Source organism: Apteryx rowi, unplaced genomic scaffold (genome assembly GCF_003343035.1).
Source record: "Apteryx rowi isolate R43461 unplaced genomic scaffold, aptRow1 scaffold_323, whole genome shotgun sequence".
Classification (NCBI taxonomy): domain Eukaryota; kingdom Metazoa; phylum Chordata; class Aves; order Apterygiformes; family Apterygidae; genus Apteryx; species Apteryx rowi.
This window is the reverse complement of record NW_020449675.1, coordinates 103,302-125,145: the sequence shown is the minus strand read 5'-3', so window position 1 is coordinate 125,145 and position 21,844 is coordinate 103,302. Positions and strand designations below refer to the sequence as shown.

General features: G+C 42.7%; 1 protein-coding gene across 2 annotated transcripts; it reads right to left on the bottom strand.

Moving 5' to 3' along the window:
* Positions 1 to 7,341: 7,341 nt before the first annotated feature.
* MEOX1 (mesenchyme homeobox 1) lies at positions 7,342 to 12,519 on the bottom strand. Of its 2 annotated transcripts, XM_026071304.1 has the most exons (3): positions 12,069 to 12,519; positions 8,326 to 8,498; positions 7,342 to 7,464 (listed from the first exon to the last, which is right to left on the bottom strand). In XM_026071304.1, the coding sequence occupies exons 1-3, from the start codon at positions 12,517 to 12,519 to the stop codon at positions 7,342 to 7,344; spliced, it is 747 nt and encodes a 248-aa protein (XP_025927089.1). The 2 variants fall into 2 exon arrangements, with proteins under 2 accessions (XP_025927089.1, XP_025927090.1); XM_026071305.1 differs by lacking the exon at positions 8,326 to 8,498 and having other exon boundaries at positions 7,442 to 7,464.
* Between the last annotated feature and the right edge of the window lie 9,325 nt (positions 12,520 to 21,844).

The window sequence follows — 21,844 nt, the reverse complement described above, 5'->3', positions numbered from 1 at the left end:
AAACACAAATAGCAACTAGTGTTTAATCTCTAGTTTTGAGAGAGGCTTAATGTTTCATTGAAAAATTATGCTGTGCAGCTCGTCAGCATCCCCGAACTACTGCAGGTAGTGGAAACCTGTGTACAGCATTGAGTAAGCTTCCATCAAAGTCTTCTGTGCAGGGAAGGAAGCAAAACTTAAATCATGATTACTTCAGACAAGGAATGTCTTCTCAAAAGTGCTGCCAGGAGGGTTTTTGTGAGATGTATCTCAGCTTCAGGAAGTGCTGTCACCAGTTCATGGCTTACAGCAACCCCCAGTTCTGCATCTTTGAGGTCGCATTGCAAAAATGTAGCAAGTTTCCAGACTTCTTTGTTTTTTGGGGGGCTTTTTTTGGACACTTATGAATGCCAGGACCAGATAGCCTGATAAAGAGAGACAATGTCCACCATCTGCAACTTTGGCATCTATTACACAGGAAAAAAAATGCCACAGGAAAGGGAGCTCAGGAAAGGCAGGTAATGAACGTCATGTCACATGGCTGTAACTYGGCCAGACTCACAGCGCACAGGGGGAAGGGAGTCATTATCTGCCCCTGAAGGGTCACAAATTTACTTGGACGAAGAGCAGTGGTTCTGCTGGAGAGAATCCTATGGGCAGGCAGCCTCTGGATATTTTGTCTAGCTTGCTCTCTCTTAGCACCTTGTTTTCCCAGTCCTTGCAATAAGCATCTTGGAGGAGATGCAGAAGACATCACAGCTTTTGCCTCAGTCACACCCAGCCAACTCAAACAGTTTTACCATTGTGGTACACAACTATGCTCTCTGCAAGCTTCGCCTCTTACATTGTCAGGGAAAAGTATGAGCAGGTGGTTTAAGAAAACATTAACAGGGATATGTCATAGCTTTAAAAAGTGTTTGAAGGGAAGCGGAGCTGTTGCTTCCAATTTTTCACTCTGCTGTCTCCCTGATGAAATACAGTCATATCCACTTAAGTAATACCTTATGGAAAAGGAAGTGTCATGTTTTTATTGGACACTTTTTATTACCAGCCTCGGTGAAAAGTGCAGTTGTGAGCAGCTATCCCATTCCTTAGCCCTTTCACCAGCTTGTAATGCTGACAGAGAAGGGGTCTTTTTCAGGGAGACAGAGATTTGCAGCAGCAGGGGCTATGGTATGTGGAAAATAAACCTGAAATGCTTAGGGCTGCAAGCAGCTTCTCCAGGCATAAGTATAATTTATGAAGGCCGATGCCACTGTTTGCTCTGTAAGGGCCTTTCACTACCTGTGGCTTATGATTTAGGACAAGTTGCTCATTTAGTGCAGTCAAGTTCACATCTGGCTGCAGTGTTGCCTCTCTCCTTGATGGGCTTAACATGGCCATCATGAAGTGTAGGGAGCTCCCCAGCAGGGCTCATGGCAATCGCACAGGTCGTGCAGCAGTTTCGGGTATCTCGGGAGAAGCCGGTCTGGAGGTGGGCGGGGAGGTGCGGTGCAGCCTGCCCCGGGCGCGAGCATCTCCCCCCAGGCCTCTGCTGGGGACCTGCAGACACTGTGGGCCATGGTAAGGCTGTTTGGGTAGATACRCTCCCTGCTGGGAGAGTCTCCTTTAGAAAAGCATGAGATGTTTGTGATCACCTGGCCACAACTAGCAACATTTGAAATAACAAACAAACAAGAGTGAATGAAAATAACCAAACACAGAACTTCTGCTAAGYAAAGAAGGGAGGAAGCACTTCTGTAACAGCCCTGGGTTGGTATCTGGCTCCTGCTGGTGTTATGTGCACCGTGCTCAAACCCTGCAATGGCAGAAAACCGTTTCTCTTGGGTGGAGAGAGATTTTTGCTGTTTGCAGTAAACACTAAAGTGCTCACCACGGGTGACACTTACCACAAGGTGACACTCTTCCAAGTACAAACCCCTTCCCTGGACTAGGCAAGGGCTGGCTCATGTGAAACTGCGTCACAGCTTCTGCAGAGCACGCTTCCATTCAGAAAGGAATAAAAATATGTTTCCAGAATAGGAATCTGGCACTTCCTCGAAGCTCTGGTGACTCCACACCTGCTTCCACAAGCCCTTAGTGGTGGCAGCTGCTGACTGTTTCTACACGGGAGGCAGATTGCTCTCTGGGACAGGAAGAGCTTTCCTAATGGCATGCACTTGAGCAAAATATTTTATTACTGTGAATTTGCTACTATCAAACCATAGAAAAATATATTCCAAAAGTCATCTAGCCTGTCTCCCATTCCTGAAAGATATTTGTCCTTCATTATTGCTGAATTTTTCCTTGATCTGGTACTAAGACAGACTGTAAATAGAGCAGGGTTGTTTACCCTGCAGTATAGACAGGTTTCTCATTAGGGTCCCTGCTCAGGAATGCTAGAGTGGGGCAGAGCGTTTCGTCACCGGCTGCAGTGCTTGTTGTGCCTTGCAGCCGCCTAGTCCAGCGTGGGATGGGTGCTCTGCAGCCAGGCACAGCAGTGCTTTGGCACACGTTTCCATGCACGGCACTCCAGCTTTCTGTCTCTGGATCGAGGGTGCAGTAGGATTCTCCCTCTACAAATCCTTTTCTTGCATATATTTGATAATTAAGAGTAACAGCCTGTAAGAAACACATGCAGAAGGAACAGAGCAGAATGTTACTCCACTCTAAGGAGTTATTTTTTTGAGCTGTTTGTTTGCAATCATCTTCATTATACCTGTGTTTCTAAGGAACTGATTTATAATCTTTTCTTTTGAAGCAGGTATTCTGAATATGTTTGCCACAGATGACTGAAGATAACCTTTATTGTTCAGATGCTGAAAGAACCCATAGAGAGTTAACAGATGAGACCAGCATGAATAACTTCTACAAAGGGAGTGTAATTTAATAATATGGTAATCTCATAGCTGTGCACAGACAGGTTCAGCTATGCTGACAGTTAATTATGACTGGCTTTATATCTATTTTATTAATACTAGTGATTATTGCTGTGAAATTTCATTGAAGCACCTGATTGGATATTGTATAGCATCATCTCCATGAGACTACTGTAATATGTCTGAAAACATCTTGAACTAAAAAATTGCCAAAATAAGAAGAAACATACTCAGGAGATTTGGATTTTATATTTCATTGTTTCTTTGGCAAGTTTTGATATTCATTCAGGAACTCAAATTCCCAGAGACATTTTTCCTGAATAAGTACCATCTAAACCCCTGGCAATAGCTAGAGGCTTTCTCCTAGGTGCAATGTGGACAAAAATTGACTGGCTTTAAGCATTGCCCTTGCAATGTAGTGCCAGTAACAGAATTAGCAAGCTTGGAGCGTTTCCCCTTTACATTAACAAAGCATTGAAGTAGCTACCATGGGTTCATCTGCCTGTACTGCCATCATGCCTTTTTTTGACGTTATTGTTTTGAAGAGTACAAAATTCAGCCCCTTATTGCAAGGGAATTTGTCAAGAGTGAATAATAGGAAATAGTGTATTTTGCTGGGAGGCCCTTTATTTGTGTGCTCTGGACCACATAACATGTAAGATACCTTTTAAGAAACTCAGATGAATAATTACATATTCATGCATGACTTGGACAGCTCATCTCAGAAGTCCAGACATTCAGTTTGTTCAATTAAAAACCATGCAGCTGTCTTCTCACAGAGCTGCTAGAAAGTTAGAACAGGAATTAATAGCAGTGTTGGCTTCTAGTGAAAGTGCTTTTCTTCCTGCATTTGGAAGAGGCAGCACAGAAATAAAGGACTTCAGCACATATTGGTGAGTTTATACAGATATCCCCATTCCCCATGGATTGTTTCCGTGGGCCTTATATGGGAAGAAATCTTGTTCCTCTGCCTGCACATGCTTCCTGTAGAAGACCTGTCAGACCCTTCCTATGTTATGTGGGTGACTGTGCACAGATTATTTATTGAGCTTCGGTCATGGGAAGCATTGCCAAACATCCCCAGGTAGCTTACTTCCCTTCCGCAGGGAGAATAAAGCCTGATGTGTATTTCTGAGAAGAATAATTGAAGGTCAGAGATTTTTCTCCCAGGCGACAGGCTTTGCCTGAAAGATTCTTGGCACCAAAGGTTCAGGGGGTCAAACGCTTTGATGGCAAAATGTTCCATCATGAAACACTAAAATCTCAGAATAAGCTGACAGTTTCACATGGAAACTCCAGCATAAAATGATCTCATGGGTGACTTGTACCTATTTGTCAAGAGTCAGAGCAAGAGCAGTTTAGGCGCTGTAATTATAGGTGCAAACTGAGATCCCTTTGACTCACTTTTAAGTGAACTAGGATCCAATCAGCTTCCCTGAAAGGGAATATTTATTAAGCTTCTTTCTGGGTGAGGAGTTGATCTAGATTCATTTTGGTTTATGGTAGTAGCCAAGAGCCCAACAGGTCTCATCACAAAATAAACTTCTTCTGCAGCTTGCAAACTGCCTAAACATAGCAGGGAGGAGGTGGTGGGCTGATGCACAGTCACAGCTGGCTTCAGTGCTTACAAGGAAATGAGCAGCAAAGGAACCCGGACATGAGGTGTTTCTTGTTCCTGGAAATGGGGCTAGGATGCCTGAGTTGGCACCAGAGTTTTTCACAGAAATAGCTTTTTCTTCAGTGTTTATCAAGAGCGAGAGTTAAACTAGTGAGAAATTTAATCAGAATCTTAATCAGAAGGCACCAAAGTTTAAGCAGAGCAATAGACATTCTCTGCTCTTAAAGTTACCATAATCTATGAGTTCTTCTCATCTGTGTGTGAGCCTTTTTTTTAACCACCTAGTTTTACGAAACCCAAATAACGATCACACTCTGATGGTGTGCCTTGGCTTAGTGCTGCTGCCGCAGCTGGGATCTGGCCAAAAGCTCCTGTCTGCAAGGTCTCCTACTGAAATCCCATACCAATCTCACACAGTCTGACCGGGAGGAAAATGAGGATAGTGTTTCCTCTCCATAAAGATCTTAAGTGAGACAAGTAGGTCTAGCCTAGGGAGAGGACATGCCTATTCTTAATTATTCTTATTAATTATTAATTAGCAGTAAATGCAGCAGTTATTTAAGCTTATGGAGGGGAGGTGCATGCTGGTTGCTCCAGAGAAATTAGTGGACTTTTTACAGGTGACAGTTCTGGCTGAGTGGCTGGCTGGCTGGCCTGAGAAGTCACTGGATTACACCTYTGAAACTCACAGGATTTACCAGTGTTTGCATCCCTGCTGTGGTCACAGCATGGAAAATACCTTGTATAACTTTTCACTTCTCGAGTTTCTTTATTTTTAAATCATTTTTGCATTAATGTCTACTCTAAAATGTTCAATTTTCATCTGTCAAATAGTCTGGAAATTTTAAAAGATGGAGTGGATGGACAATTTTTCATAGTAGACACAGTAATTCTTAGCTCTTTGAAAAGAATGCATCATCTCTTTTACAACAAATGTTCATATTAGCTATTCTGAGGTCTTTTACAAAGTGGAATGACCACAGATAAGTTTATGAACATATCATCCAGATATGTAACTTTATATCCACCATATCTGCAGAGTATTTTGTGTTTCTCCAAGTTAATGCCCCAAAACGATGCAGCAGAATAAGCTGAAATGAAGACAGTATGATAGCATGCCACAGCTGCAAATAGTGCTTACCTTTCRAGTGTTTAAACATGAGTTTCAGTATTCTCAAAACTCATTATGTAATATGCTAGTGTGAAAATCTGTTTAAAAAAGGCAAAATTGCATTAGAATACATTAAACAAAAGGACAGAAGAAATAGAAACAGACACTATGCTTTCCTAAAACTTTGTAATAAACTTGATATAATACAATTTTTGAATGAAAGGGGAACATTTTCAAGTGGAAGTGTTGTTAAGATATCTGGTGGTGCCAGGACAGTTTATGATCTTGTATTGGAAAGGTTTTTTTAATATATTATTTACATTTGAAATAGGGGCAGTTGGCTATCTCAGCTTTAGTGGCTTTAAAGATCACTGGTAAAGTTTCCTGATGTCCTCAAAGCCTGTCAGAGGCAGAGGTGATCAAGCACTGAGAAAAAAATCAAAATGGAATGACAAAAAAGCCACAGTATGTCTACATGTTTTGAAGAGAAAAGATACTTTGCATTTGTATGAACTAGTTGAACAGTTGCAAACACTAAAAAAATTCACAAAAAAATAACATATTAATGGAAAGTTTGCAAACAGCCAAAAAAAGGCTAAGTTGGTCACATAACTGTAAATTTGATAAACCGTGATACTGATTTTGAGGTCTATGAGTAATAAGTGTAAATCCAGACAATACGTTGATTGACAGATGTATTTGTACGTAATTTAAATATACACATGTGCATGCTTGTTATGCGGAAAGTTTTGTTTCCAACGGAAAACAAACCAAGAATTTGAAGACAGGAAAACTCAGCTAAATCACTCCCCATAATATTGTTTTCTGCTTCTCCTAACAATCCTAAATTCACAAAGAAAATACTGGGTGTTCAGAGAGTTTCCAGAAATACAAAAGAAAGAAAAGAAAGAGCATGAAAGAGTAGTTTTCCTTCAGTTAAAGAGACAAAAATATCTAAAACAAAACAGTGATAGCTACTGTGTTCAGAAGGCTTAATCTTTGCTGTATCTGATGTGATATTTGGTAGTGATTGTTTTGAAAAAATATTTGAATTTAAGATTTAGCAACATGATTTCAGGATTTGCTGTAAGCTTGGAAGAAATCTCCTGCCACAAATTGCTGCTATCAGCAAGGCACCTGCCCTCTTGTATTCCTAAGGGGAAAGCCATCTCCTCCCCAACGGGCAAGCAGCATTGTGTCTATAGTTTTGCCCTCAAATTTTTGTTTTTTATCTTATTGCCTGGCCATGTATGTTTTCTGTTCATATTGCATGAAAAATCAGTGACTACCAACACATTTATTGATGACTTGAAGGAAGGCACAAGGAAAATGTGCCATGCCAGCTCCAAATGCAGAATGCATAGAAGTGACCAGGGAAGGGTTGGATGTGAATACAGCGTTGCATTATCACTCATTGAACCCTTTCTTGCTGCCTGACGACCTGTATTTTCTGAGCATTTGAGAGCCTAGACAACATTATTCCTGCTTTATATTCAGTGTTTTTAGTTAATATTCTGAAGACACACCTGTGGAAGTAAGACAATTCTGGAGAGTTAAATTCATTCAGACAAAAATCAAAGTCATGCCCTTCCTTGGCTTTTTTCCCCTGTGTTCTTTAAGTGCCTCTGCACTTAGAGCATCATTCCCCTTTCAAAGGCTCAGGGCTACAGGTTTTGCAGGCAGGCTCATCTCGCGGCGACAGCGCTGATCGGAGCCGCGCAGCATCCGCTCTGTGAGCAGTCCCCTCTCCATACCCCTCCTCACTGCTGCAAGGACTATTCAGAGCTGGGGGAGGCAGCAGAGTCCACATCTTCTGTGTCATGGTCCTGGGGGGACACTGGCTGCCCGCCTTTAACACGCTTCCACTTCATTCTTCTATTTTGAAACCATACTTTGACCTGGATGATAGAAAGGAAATGTTACTTATTGCCTCAATTTCAGCCGTATAGGCAGACCCCATGTAGCCAGTTGTATATTGATAAACGAATGTTTTGTGGGATTCTGGAAGAAAAGGTGGAAGGGGCGTCACAAGGTTAACTAAGCCATCTCTCTAATGAGGGCAGGGACAATTCTCGCTAATCTGTTGTAGACAGATGTTTCTCCTAGAAACCAGCAGTACAAGTGCTTTGCCCAGGGTCCATCTCTGTGTCAGTTAATCATGTAAATTTGATGGGCATGGTGTCCCTAAATGCCTTTTAACAGTCAGGCCAGCCAATCTAATGTTTCAGGAATTGTAATTGGCTTCATTTAATTGAGCAATTCCTCTGTTGTTCATTAAGCTTTGATAAGGAAACCCTGGCTATCACAATGGGAGAACAGAAATATCTGTCTCCGCAAAACTCTGCATTTTTGTCTTCCCTTATCCCCTCAAAATATTACATGACCCAGGAAGGATGCAAATTATTAAACACGTAACGTTCAAATAACGTCCTGGTAACTGGAGTCTAACATGATATCCATATTCCTTCTGCAACTCATGGCACATCAGTATGCACCAAAGAGTGGTGACAAACAACAGCTCAGCAGATATCAGACATTCCTAAATGTGTCTTATGTAGTTTAGACTAACAGAATTACATCTATTAACTACTTGCAGGAAATTTCAACAAATGTGCTTAAAAGAATTKGGAGGTTTTGTATTAAAATACTTCTGTGCCATTACAAAAGTCCACCCTTGAGTGACATGTCTGTTTTATAGCATTAGGAAGAAATGATGGGGAAGGGAGGAGAAGCTGGGGAGGTAGGGGTTCAGGAATTACTTGTCTCTCTGTGAGATCCAGGTTCACAGCTATCTCGTATCTCCTGAGCCTTGTCAGGTAATTATGGTGGGCAAATTCAGCTTCCAGCTCCCGTAGCTGCTCCTTAGTGAAAGCTGTCCTTTCCTTCCGTGATTTGCTGCTTGTTTCTGGCTTGTTGCTTGAGCTCTGGTTTTCTAAGAGACAAGCACACATGTTGTGTAATTTGCAGTTACATCGATCTATGTGGATATGCGCATTGTAGGGATCTGATGTAAACTACTGATTGAAGGGCTAAGTTGGACATTAGTTTAAGAAGCTTGTTTTATGCCCCCTCCAGCTTGTCAGTCTTTGGATCAAGGGGCCAAAGCTGGGACAGCTAAGGGAAAGGAAGGGGCACATTGCCAGAACTGCAGAAGCACAGACCTAGGTCTGCAAGGCTAGGACTGAGCAGCTTTGGGAAGGAAGCTTCCACATCCCTTGCAATCATTGCATCTAAATGGTACTCTCAGTAGCAGTCATCTTCCCCACATCTTTACTTTCACTCCATATATATGTATTATTGCTCTCCCTTGATGCTGGCTGCTGCATCACAGTCACTACCCAGCAACTGGCAGCAAAGCAAAGCTAGCACGTAAATGTGTGCATGATGTGTAATGAGTGTATGGGGACCTTCTCCAGTGCAGGGGGCAAAGCAAAGTCACTGAGGAAGCACCCTGGGCTGGTGTATATTTGGGGAATATGGTGAGGGCAGAGCATGGAGAAACAATCAACAGCAGAGAACCAGTGTCCCTGCGTCAGCCCTGCATCCTCCTGACTTTCAGCTTCTTTGTATCCTCACTRAAGGAAACCTGTAAGGGAATCAGGGAGCTGTGTGTGCGACTGGCCTCAGTATCATCCTTGTCACTATGCTGCCTCAAAACACTTTTTTGCTATCCATGCACTTAGCTGCAATGTGGCTGGAAAAGGCACATTTCTGAAGCCAAATTTCAAGCCATAGCTGCAGGGATGCTATACCAACTATGCTAAGAAATGAACACAAATGTGGCAATTCTTTTCTCTTCTCTTCTCTTCTCTTCTCTTCTCTTCTCTTCTCTTCTCTTCTCTTCTCTTCTCTTCTCTTTTCTCTTCTCTTCTCTTCTCTTCTCTTTTCTCTTCTCTTCTCTTTTCTCTTCTCTTCTCTTCTCTCTTTTCTTTTCTTTTCACAACCTGCAGGGCTCCTGTCAGTCTCCCAAAAGTTATCATTTGTCTTTTGACTTTAGAGATTAATTTAGTGCTTTGGAGTTTCCTTACAGGTTGCTGTGTGTTCCTAACTTTTTACTTAATTGTACGTGAAAGACAGTATTAAACTCTAAGTCATTTTAAAGTCCATTAGCCTCTTAAATGCTGTAATTGCAAAGGCATTGCTTTAACTGATTTGCTAAGTTGTACAGAACTGAATCCTTGTAGCCCTGTATAAAAAAAAATTTGAAAACGTTAATGGCTCTGACTTGTGGAAAGGCTGCAGAACCAGCTGTGAAAACCAACACTTGGCTCCCTTCTGTCTTCAGGTCATCATGAGCCTGCAAAGTTGGGACTGAATAAGGCCCCTAAAGGACTGAAGACTCCTGTAGAGGAAGGGGAAGGGTGCCTGCATGGCTGCGCACGGCTGCTGGTAGGAAATGCCACTGCTGTTACCACCATAGCAAAGAAGTTTTATAAACGTTTTGAATATATCAAAGTTTCAAAGAAAATTTTAAAGATTGTCAAGGGTTTTTTTTTTTTCATTTTTACATCATTCTGCTTATTTGTCTGAGAAATATGGTTATGTTAGACTTTTCTCAGAATACTCTGCAAAGAACCATATTCTAAGATCCTCACTGCCTATTTTGTAATAATCAAGTGTTGGTGAGAACTGGAAGTTTTCACACCAAAACAAATCATTGTCATGCCATAGCTATACTGCAGTTCAATAAGATGGTAGCTGGTAATGCACCAACCAAGAAAAGTGACTTTATTTTGCAGTGTTTGTCTTCAGGTGATTTCAAATTTTTCTTTCTTTATTAGCCTACTAATTTCTGAAGAGAGGGCTCTGGGTGCCCAGTGAGGGAAAACTCTCCAGAGGAGAGAGAGGCCGCATGTCCCCCCTTCCAACACACAATCGGTGTGTGTCCGGACACATCGCCAGAACTGCAGTGAAAGCTCAGGAAGCAGCAATAAAAGCATTGATCGGCATTCGCCCATTTGCTTTATTTAGTCTGGGGAGAGCAGGAAAAGGTTGCAGGGTGTTTCTGTTATTCTGCCTTCCCTAGAGGAGCAGCTTGCATGGCCAGCAGCTGCTGCTGGCAGGTAGGAAGCACTTTGCACCGCAGTGATGTCTTTGCTTACGGCTCCTTGAAATGATAAGCATGTGGGCAGAGCAAGTGTGAAAAGAAAACGTCAAGGCTGCTGACAATAAAGAGCAGAAGGAGCATTTGTCTTCTCCTTAAAACAGGGGATATGCTTTGGAATCATCTCCGTCGCTTTAAGAATAAGGATATCCCCATGCTCTGAGTGCATGGAAATCTGCTCTTTACCCTGTGACTAATAAATGTTTTAATAAAAGCATTTTTCCCTTAAAAAAAAAGAAAAACTTCTTTGCATTTGAGTTTTGGGGGAAATGGTTGCCCAAAAAATGTTTTTGGAATAGAGATGGCCTTAAATACTACAAAGCTGGGTTTCTAAAGAAGAAAACACAGTACTGAGGGTAGTAAACTAGCCTTCAGGGCACAAAGAGGCTCAGAATATTAGCTATTTCATGGGTGCCCCGAGTGGGCCTGTCCAGCACTGTAGGAGAGCAGAGACGGGAACGGGAAGCGCGATGGAAAGAGAGTGGATCCGCGCGCGTTGTTTAAACTGCAGGATGGAGAAATGAGACTTGCATTAGTGGCTCTTTCGTAGCCAACCTGCAAAACTTCAGAAAAATCATTTTATCTACATGTCTCAGTTCTCTATTTGTAAAATGGGGATACTGGAAAATAGTCCCAGCCTCATAACAGTGCTGTGGGGAAAAGCATGCTGTAGCTTGTAAATTAGCACAGTAGCAAATGAACACATATAAACATTTTAACTTTCAATACCTTCCTTCAGAGGAAACTATTTAATATGTATTTCACATATCTAGATAAGAKATTATATATCTGTGAAATTCTTGAACATTATGCTGTAGAAAGAGCGTGTTTTGCTAGTTATGATCACACAATGAAAAATTACATTGTTTTCCTTATTGCTGGACATTGTGCTTATGGGCAAGCTTGTAGTGTCTACTGTTTTGAAGTGAAAGCATTTAATATTTAGTGAGGCAAGTTGAATTTATCTCAAAAGGGAGACTTCGATGCATCTGGTACTTCTGACCATAAATCCCACTGCAACACTCCCAACCAGCACAGGCAGCTCAAGACAAGGGCTCCTTCCTTGTGCACTAGGCGGATGGCAGGTAAGCCGTGCATGCCGGCACCTCCGCGCACTCTGAGCGCTGCTTGCACATGCCGTGTGATTGCGGTGACAGCAAATCTGCATTGTGCTGGCAAGGGAAGTGCCTGGTTCAGTTAGCAAGATTTGCAGACGTGAAGTACAAACACAGGAGATCATCAAAGAAAAAACAATTCAGTTTTGATGTTGTATAAGTTTCCCTAGGCAAGAATTATAAAATGTTTTCTTCATAGGCTTTATTTCTTAACTCCCAATCTCATAGGTGCTCCTGTTCTATAGCCTGCACTAGCCCACATCCCTGATTTTTTGTGACCTACCTGAGTTTTCCTTTTTCCTTCTGGATGCCTTTTTCTCAGTCCTGTTTGGAGTGTTTCCTGGTAGCTCATAGCCACCATGCACGGCCATGGCAGCACCCAGCAGGTTGGGGCTGCCGCCTTCAGGCTCCACAGACACTGAAGCCAGCGCCGGGTTGAGGCGTCGTCTGGCCTCGGTGGCGGCCGGGTGCCAGCCGGTGCGCTGGGGAGAGGGATGCTGCTCTGCGAGCGCCCGCTGCTCCCGGGGGAAGCTGTGGGGAGCCGCCGCCAGGCAGGAGGCTGCGAAATCACAGTACGGAGCAAAGTCCGACTTCTGGTGGAAGGAGAAGGGCGCTGGGGGCGGGGGGCTCAGCCCTGCAGCCGGGGCCACGTCGGCACGGGCACCCCGCAGGCAGCCCCAGAGCGGAGCGGGAGCTGGCGGGCTTCGCATGCAGCTGCTGGTGGTGGGCTCCATCGGCTCGCCCCACCGCCAGCCACGTTCCCGCCTTGGCRCTCAGGCTTTGAAAATGGAGCGGCAGCTGCCGCGAGAATTCCTAACTTTCACAGGAACTAGAAATCCAATTCCTCCCTAAAAAACAGTTTGTTCATGAGCTTTATGCTGTTGCAAATTTGCTACTTTGGGAGCTCTTCTAAACATCTTCATTGTCCCGGCTGGAAAACCATAAGCAGATCCGTGCCGCAATTGCCCTGGAGCCTTTCCCAAGGCCTGAAGCTTTCTTCCTAGTGAGGTGCTGGACATGGGTGAAACTTTTTAAATACTGTGCCGAGGGTAGAGTGACAAGTTTGTGAAGTGAAATGTGAGCGAGGGGAGGGAGGGGTTAACCTGCATGCACTGAGTCCCTCCAACCAAAGCAAAGCAGGCACCTATTAATCATCCGAAACCTTATATGCACATCTAATGGGATTTGCAGATGGAGACTTTTAAAGAAACATTGTCTGTATTTTTTTGAAAACGGAGAGAGCAGCACACAACAAAAAGGCTTTAATGTTTCCCTGTAACACTGTGAAGTTATTTTTATTGCAGTTAACAAAATTCCCCAAGTTTTGGATTTGGAAAAAGCCCTAAACCAGATACAGAATTCAGCAGATAACAAGTGGGAAATAAAAGCAAGAGAGGACTTCACAGATTATATTTAATTTAAGGCCCAATTGTAAGTTTTAAAAAAAGTATGAGACCTGGTTCGTGCACATGCATAAGGTTTTGGGTGACTCTTTTTGTTAGCTTTGTAACACAGCTGAATTTGCCGAGAGCTGGAGCTTGCTGCTAATGGCACCTATCCTTTCTGTCTCCTACTTCCCAGGGAATTTTCAATATGCCACTCCTTCCTGTAAAGAAATCTCCTGCTTTTATGCCAATAGGAGACATGGTTTTCATCTTTTGCTGAAAGTTTTACAGTTTTTCTTAACAGAAAGCAGATTCTTAGACTTTAGAGCCAAGGAATCTGCCCTGGCTCCCGTTTCTGCAGGGGTGGCAGCTGGGGACGCCCCAACGCCCCACTCAAGAGCCCTGCTAGCGCAACTGCAGTTTCTCCTGAAGTTGTTGTCCATGCTTTCATCGACAGCTTGCATGCATGTGTTCCCTATTTCTGTAGTCTCCTTGCRACCCTTTGCAGTGCTTATTCCTCTACACCTTGCTATACTGTGAAAAGTCACTTAACTGTAAGCCTGAAAAGAAGGATAATTTTAAATAACATGTGAGAAAATGAACAGAACTCTGCTGTTCTTATTGGGCTGCTTGTCAAAGAAAGCAATGTCTTGTCTCGCTGTCCTGCTTAGGTGCTTGCTTTTGTCCTGCAGCTTTCAGGACTTGAGGACGTGGCAGTGGGAACCAGCGGRGTCTGAGGCAGAGAACTGGGAGGCCTCAGCTGGGGGCTGTTTCTGATGCCCTCTGTGTGGTCTGTACCAGACAACCAGGCGAATGCTGCGACTTACCTGTCGGGACTCTTGTCTTTCTGCGAAAGCATCATTTTCTAATAAGTAACATTTATTTCCATCTGTCCAGGGAGCCCACACTGTATTTGTTGAGGAAAGAATACAGCGAGGGAAAGTCCAGTCTGGAAGTCCAGCTTTCGCACTGTGGTTGYGGACAGTGGAAGAATGGCAGGGCTGATTGATTACCAACTCTAGCAGTAGAAAGCTGCTTTTTTCCTTTTGAATGTACGTTAAAGTTTCTTAGCTAGATGGTGCTTTCAGTGCATGGAAGGCAGATTCCCCCCAGGACATGCAGCGCTGGAGGTTGTACCCCATAAAATATTTGCACGAAACAGAATGATAGCATCTCAACTCAGAAAATGTCTTTGGTATAAGGAAACAAAACTGCTTCCTCTGTTCTCCGTGCTAATAAGTACTGAAGTCTTGATGAAATKATTCTTTTTTGTATTTTTATGGGCATTCCATAATCCTCTACATGAGTTTAAAAAAGCAATAAGGAGTTGGTGAGACACATATTTACAGTTTCTGGGGAAACAGCAAGGCTGTATCTTGGAGTGTGTTGGTRTAGACTCAGAACAACCCAAGCAGGAGAGCAGAATGGAGGGAGCCTCCTTCCCATCCCCTCCTGCCCCTTGTGCAGGGTTTCGTGTTCCCTCGTAGATGCAAAGAGATTTCCTAGACTGACCTGGAGCCTCAGTTCTTCCAGGGGCTAGGTGGTACACTAGGTCTTTTGCTTGGCTCTGTATACCTCTGAATTATACCATCTCAAGGAATCGTGGGGTGTCAGGGGGGAAGTGTGCTTATCCTGGTATCTGTTGGGTCTTAGAGCTTGGCCTTCTCCAGGAAGTCAAATGGATTTAGTGCTGATCTTTCTGAACAGGAACATCAAATTCTGTTCTATTTTCACATGATTCCTGGCTCTCTTGCAAAATACATCTGATACCTGATGCATTCTCTAGGAAGAGCTTTGCATAATGATGGAAACTACTCCTGTGTTGTAGTGGAGAATAAAAATTACAAGGTGTTTCCAGCTCACTGACAGCAGGAAACACTCCAGATGATTGCTCTTTGTCCAAAAGGCCAGGTTATGGTGAAATTGTGAAAGCTGCAACTGTTCTGAGCACTTGCAGAACCAAGTCAGAGCCCAGAAGTTTTTTGCAGATGCAGAGTGTCTCACCTTCCTTCTCTGCATGTGTCATCGCATGTATAACACCCACGCAAGTCACACAGGTTATGGGGGGCTGTTTGGATTCAAGCCTTGGTCTGCAGATTCTCAGCTCTACTTTCAGCCTCTACAAGGATCTAGTTAATTATGCTACCATTAATCCCAGTTATCTACATGCACGAACATTTGGGGGAGCAGAAGGGGATGGAGGACTGCCTGTTGATCTAGGGTTCGGTTCAGCCAGAAGCAGGTCTAGGTTCGCATTCAGGAAGCCGCGCAAGGCCCAAGCAGGGGGTCTCAGCATTGGGCATGACTCAACTCCTGCACATTACTTGGCATTCTGAGTTAAACTACTCGGGCCCCATTTTCCCAATGGAGCTGTCATTGCTGTTCTGCCAACTTCAGATGTGGGAAAGGGAGCTGGCATGTACTTCCCAAATGTGAGAACTGCAGGTCTTGCATTGCTCCAGCACCCTCTGCAGCTGGGGCCGTCATTCAGCTGCTCAGCAGGGGCCTGTTTGCCCTCTACATCTTCCTGACACTTCATTCCTGAAATGAGAAAAAAAAACAACCCTCCCCTCTTGGTAAAACCCATTTGTTAGATGAGGCAGCCACCTTTAACCTTCCTAAAGTCAACATCTCTTCAGTCAAGCATTGTGCTTGGGCGGAAAGGATGCAATGCATGGGGACGGCTTTTTGCAATGAATACTGATTTTGAAGACTGGAAAGTGGGAATTTGTCTCCAAGCTTTCTGTGAGCTTGGCCTGTGCCATCCCCAAGAGAGTATTCCTCTGCCATCTTGCAGGCTGAGAAGCCTCTCAGTTCTGGTGCGTCCTCAGAGCTTGCACGGTTATTTGCACAGCTTCGTGAAGGTGAAACGAGAAGGAAGCTGTGCCAGGTCTTCATCTCCTTTTTCTGGTGCGGCAATTTTCTGTTTCTTAATAAAGACCTGCACCATCTCATGCCACACAAATGTAGCCCTCTTCCAAATTACCTTCACACTTGTGTTGTATTGTGGCCTACAGGAGCTCTCTGAGGCAGGAACCCTGGTCCCACAGTGCTTTTGCAGCTCCTGACCCAGTGCAATGGGGTCTGGAGCTTTTGCACCTGGAATTCAAAGCAATTTCTTAGATTAAAGACTTTGTTCTGATTGCAAGACAAAGAAAGTTTTAGCTTAGCAACAGAGAGAGGCAGACTAGGGGGTTATCTCATTAGAAGTCTAAGAAAAATTTACAAATTTGGCATGGAGAAAACTAGACAGGGAAGGTTATTTTGAAATTTTATTAGCAACTAATTTGCAAGTTAATAGCTCCCTTCATTAAAAAAATGCCCTCCAAACATAAAAAAACAATCCTAAACAACTCCCCTGCCATGTCTGCAGTTGAAGGAAGTGGGAAAGTTTTCCTCCACGTGGTGCTGACAGAGACTGAGGAGTTCCACCTACGGGGGGGGGGGGGTGTTCTTCTTATTAATGCCATTGCTCATTTTAGCACTTATGGAAGAAAGCTGGAGAGAAAAAAAAAAAACAAAACAGCCAGTTGTTTTCTTACTAACTTCAGGAAGCTGCTGCTTGAGTTGCAAAAATTAAAGATGGAAAAAGTTTATTTGGTAACTTGGTCTCCCCCCAGGTAATTGTTTGATTGCTCTCTCCTAGACATGTTCTAGTATATTGCTCAAACCTGAATAAGCGTCCCAGTTTCAGTCGCTCAATTTCCCTTCGGGGAAGACAATTCTTCACTCTTTCCTAGAGTCTAGACTCAGTTCTCACTTTTATTGACTCCATCTTGTTGCTCTGAGTCACAGCCCAAGGGCAYTACACAGGTGGAGAGCAATTATTCAAGCAGGTTTTAAGATTTTGTAGCACTTCTGATAAGCCATCTTAAACACAAGCCAGATGTATTTTAGACTTTTAATCTTTCTTCGGAGTCAATCACCATAGCCTCTCCGTCACGACTGTGGTGCTGTGACCTCTCCGCGTGGCAGTGCCGGGAATGAAGATCCAGTGGCACCAAGCAGGGATTATTGCACGTTCCCTCAGTGGAGAAGGGAGATTATTCTCCAAAAGAAACTGGAGAACAGCAGGATCATGTGGCTAAGTTTCCAGAGGATTATATGCAATATGCTGTGTTTCCCCATGCCTAGACACTGCCTTGCAAATGCTCCCAAATGTCACATTTCTGCTGATTAGCAGCATTTCCCTAAAAAGTGAATGTGATGTCAGGCTAAAAGCCATTCCAGTGAGAAGTTCAGAAATAGAGATGAAAAAAATTCATACTGACAGCTGAAGCTGTTGTGCTAGCAAAGCACCGACTGTAGGTGCGCAGACACTGGTATAAGGTTACACCTGTCAGTGTGGCGGATGCTCCTGGAGTGTGTTCAAGGTTCCATCAGGAAGTTGTCTTCTGCCACTCAAAGTCATTGCAATGTGAACAAAAATTGGTGTTGACTGTTCAGTGACTATTCTCATGTCTAGGATTGTTCATTTGACAATCTTGTATTTGTTCTGCTTTCATGAGACTGTGAACCTGAATCGATGTGTTGACTTTGACATATGAATGGGGAAGGTGGTGGATGAGGAGTTTGAGTGAAAGGTTGGAACCAGCCCAGTGCTTGCTTCATCCTCTGGGCATTTCTGGCATGTCTAAGTCTTGCCAGAACGGATTGCAACAGCCAGCATCTCCAAAGGGTCTTTTAGAGGCATTTTGCAGACATGCTTCATGAAGAGCTGCAGAAATGACAATCTAAATGGACACGAAAAGCGCGTTGTAGGTAAGGTAATGAACATGCAAGGAGAGCGAGATGTGTGGTGGGGCAAGCAGGGAGACCTGGGTGCTGGAGAGCTCTGCTGGGCCTGAGCCAGCTGGGAGAGGCAGCGGAGGGCAGCGGGCTGTGGCGAGGCAAGGGACGACAGGTGCTCTGGGAGAGGACGGGTACAAGCAGTGAGCAGTGCCGGAAAGGAAGTGCTGAGCCCAAAGATGGGCGCTTGGGGGCTATCAGTCATTTTAATAGTTTCCTCAGCATCCTGAAGGAATAAAAGGACAGAAAAAGCATAAAGCTGAGGCTAATAGATGCAATGTACCTAGAAGGGTAAAACGATCTCTTACCAATGAAAGTTAAAGAGCTTTGTGGTTAAAGAGCTATATTAAAGGACATTAGATATTGGGCACAACGTCAGGAAACATTAACTTGCATTTTGCTGTAATCCCATATAGCAAATTAGTCCAGTTTAAATGGCTTATATTTGCAGCAAATCAGTACTAGGTTTTTGAGGATTTGGGGAAGGAGATGGAGAGAGTGAGAAAATTCTGTATTACTTCTCAGACAAAAGCAGCTATTTTTGTAATGGTGGTATCATAGTTATGTGATATACAGTATTTATATCTTTTCTCCCCAGACTTCCAGGAACAGGATTTTAGTTGGTTTGTAGCAAAATTTCAAGCAGAAACTATATGTAATGTGAAAAAAAAAGAAGACCCCCCAAACACCCAGCTTCTCAGTCTGAAGTGGTATAATGAATATTCTAGGTTATGTGGCTAATTAATTCTTTTAGCCAGAAGAGCTTCCCAAAGCATAGTATAACTTAAAAACATTATTTTTTGTTATCTGTTGTTGGCCATGTTTTCATTATAAAATTCAGCAGGAGTTGTGTTCAGAATTATCCTGTTTGTTCCTTTTTTCACAGTAACTATTTGTTAAAGTGTGGGTGTTAACTAACCCTCAATCTAGTGATTCAATTTGAAATCATGTTTGCACTCCACCTGCAAAATTCATAAGTAGATTAAACCAGGCTCCTGTTGCATTCCCTAAATTTTGAGGCAATGTATGTGTCACATCCTGTGACACAATGGATTTCTTTTGCATGCAAAGGTGAGTTGAAGGGAATATCTATAGAATTAATATTTTTTTAGCACAGCGTATGATCTGAGAACAAGCCACTCAAGATGAATAATGGGCTAAAACTATTAAAAGTCATGCAAAAGAAATATTTTTGTAAGCAAATTGTGAACCTATGATTTGTGAACCTATTAATCTCATAGATTAATATTGTAGTTGCATCTTTGAGAAATACAGGCAAACTGATGAGCAGGAATGCTGAGTCAAGGTGATCTTGTGCTTCTGATACATTAAACTTTATACTGCTGTGATATGGAGTATTACCGCAGAATCACATACAGCTCCATTCAGCACATACATTTCATTCACCTCTGGATAGTCTTTTTGCTATGTGAGTATTGTACTCTGAGAAGCTGTATTTCAAGAGTGGTTTTATTATTTATTATTTATTTTTACTGTTTTAATGACTTGAGTTTTCTTCTCCATGTCTTATTTTACCTTTCTATTTCAAACAGTTGATTCAAAACAGAAGGAAAAAATGATTCAGTGCTGTTATGGCGTCAGCCGTGTTTGTCTGCAGTATTCGTCCGGCTCGTCCCCCTTCCCGTGGCTTTACTCAAAATTGAGGTTTTAACAACCATGGCAWGCATCTGGGCCACAACATTGGGGTATCTTTCTCCTGGTCAGGTGGTTAAGTCTATGCCATAACATTTAATTCCAACCCAGACATTGTGCCCGTGGTTAGGATTGTTGCCATACGACCTAGCTGGTTTGACTGTGGGATTGGCAGAGTCTCAAGAAAATTAGCTGAACACAGATTGATACTTTCCTATTTTGTTTATATCCATAGCAAGTATAGTATGGACTGAAGAATAGTATCTTCTACCTATTTACTCTTTGTTGTGGTGTCACTTGCAAGTTGAATCTAACATTCTCCTAATACACTTGTGTTCATAGTTTCCAAATAGATTGAAGTGATTTTCTGATTGATTTGCCCTTTTGTTTTTTCATAGACACTCATACATTCTCATGTTTCTCAATCTCTCTATATAATTTTCTACAACAAAAGAAGTATGTGTGATAACATGCTCATTCTGCACATATTCTTGAAAAGAAGTCATAATTTTCATCTTTTAAAAAGATTAAGAACTTGACAATGCAAAGTACAGTATTTTAAAATACCTTGCCTTTCCTTCCATTCATGTCTTCATCCCCTACTGCTCTGCTTCAGTTCATTTATCCAGTTTATTTGCAGTCTTCAACTTCTGTCCCTCTTCTGCTGCCTGAATTTTCACTTTCCTTAAGTTTCTCAGGGTTTCCCCTAAATTATTAAAGGCATCTCTATGGCTTTAGCAGTATGATGCCCTATAAGATTAGTGGGTGCTCATACAGTCCTCATTAGTCAGCAAGAGCTGTACAGTCAAATCACAGTGCAGAACTGTTAAGGCTTTTTTTCCTGTTGTGATCTTCCTCCAAGAGGCTCATCTGAGACTCTTCCTGAGTGCCGGCCTTGCTCTGCAGCGGGGGAGCTGGCATCACTACTGCAAGAAGTCTAGTTTAATGATAATGTTTCTTTTAGCAATAAATCAATAGTTCCGGTATTAATTAAATTTGATGGCTCTACAGCAGTGAAAAAAAAACTGTTTCAGGTACAGGAAACATCAAGATGTATTCAGAGACACTTATATGATAATTTATCTTAGGATACAGAATAGTAGAAACAAAAAAGCAGAAGAAAGAGGTGGTTAGTTTCAAGTTTTGAGAAACGCTAAGAGAAAAAAACACTAGCTGGAAACCACATAATCTTGTTACATGGTGTAYAATCTGTCAGTTCTAATCCTTTTTGTTTGAAAGATCACTTTTTTGTTGCTGTTTTATTACTATGCTCACAATAATGAGGAGAGTGGATTTTACAAATGAAAGATGTGATGSAGTCACAGGCAAATGAGATCGGACATAGGTTACTTGGAGTCAGGGGTTTGCTCGCAGGAAGAACTCAGCTGCATCTGCAAGAATTACACTGAATAAATGAGTGCTAGCTCTATCTTATCATTTCTTGGTTTGTTTTTTTCCTGGTGCTTCTGTTGCACGAGGGTATCCCTGTGCCAGGGTAAAAACAGTACCTGCAGCTCTTCCTGCTGAAGTAAGTGCTGCCTCCTCCAAACACTCAGGCAGCTCAGCTGATGTTCAAATAAATGAAATCTGCAGAAGGTGAGTAAGCCACTAGCAATATTATCTGAGCTCTGGAGAAAGAGCCTCTGCAAGAGAAGCTGACAATATTTCTTGCTCCTAAAAAACTGGCGTAGAACCCTTTAAAAAAATCTGTGGAGCTGCTGTCGTTGAAGCTAGGAGAGTTAACACTGCAAGTGCAGGGATGGATAGAGGTGTGCATGTTTTTCTTGTAACGTGAATCTGTCCCCAGCTAGTTGGAGTTTTACTTGCTTCTCTCTACTATTAAGAAATGAATATGAATGAAAATAAAAAAAGATATATGTGTGTGTGTCTGTCTTAAGACATGGCAATTACAGGAAACAAAGTATGTTCAGCTGTTTCAGCATCTGGATGCTAAGGGAGCAAAGATCTCTGCTGGCAAGTCTAGACACGGACTTTTGTATTCCTTGCTTGTCTCTGCTTTCAATTTCTTTCTGGATTTAAGGCCTAGTGCCATGTAAAGATGAGGAATCTCCTTTCCCTGAAAGGTCATATAAGCAAGCAATGTCTCAGCTACAACATTTATTCTTAAGACAGGAAAGACCAGTTGCCAAAAACTTTAATAAATCATCTTTTTTAACATACTGGATCTTGCCCTTACACTGTCCATGCTGTTGTGGCTATTTCATGAAGAAAT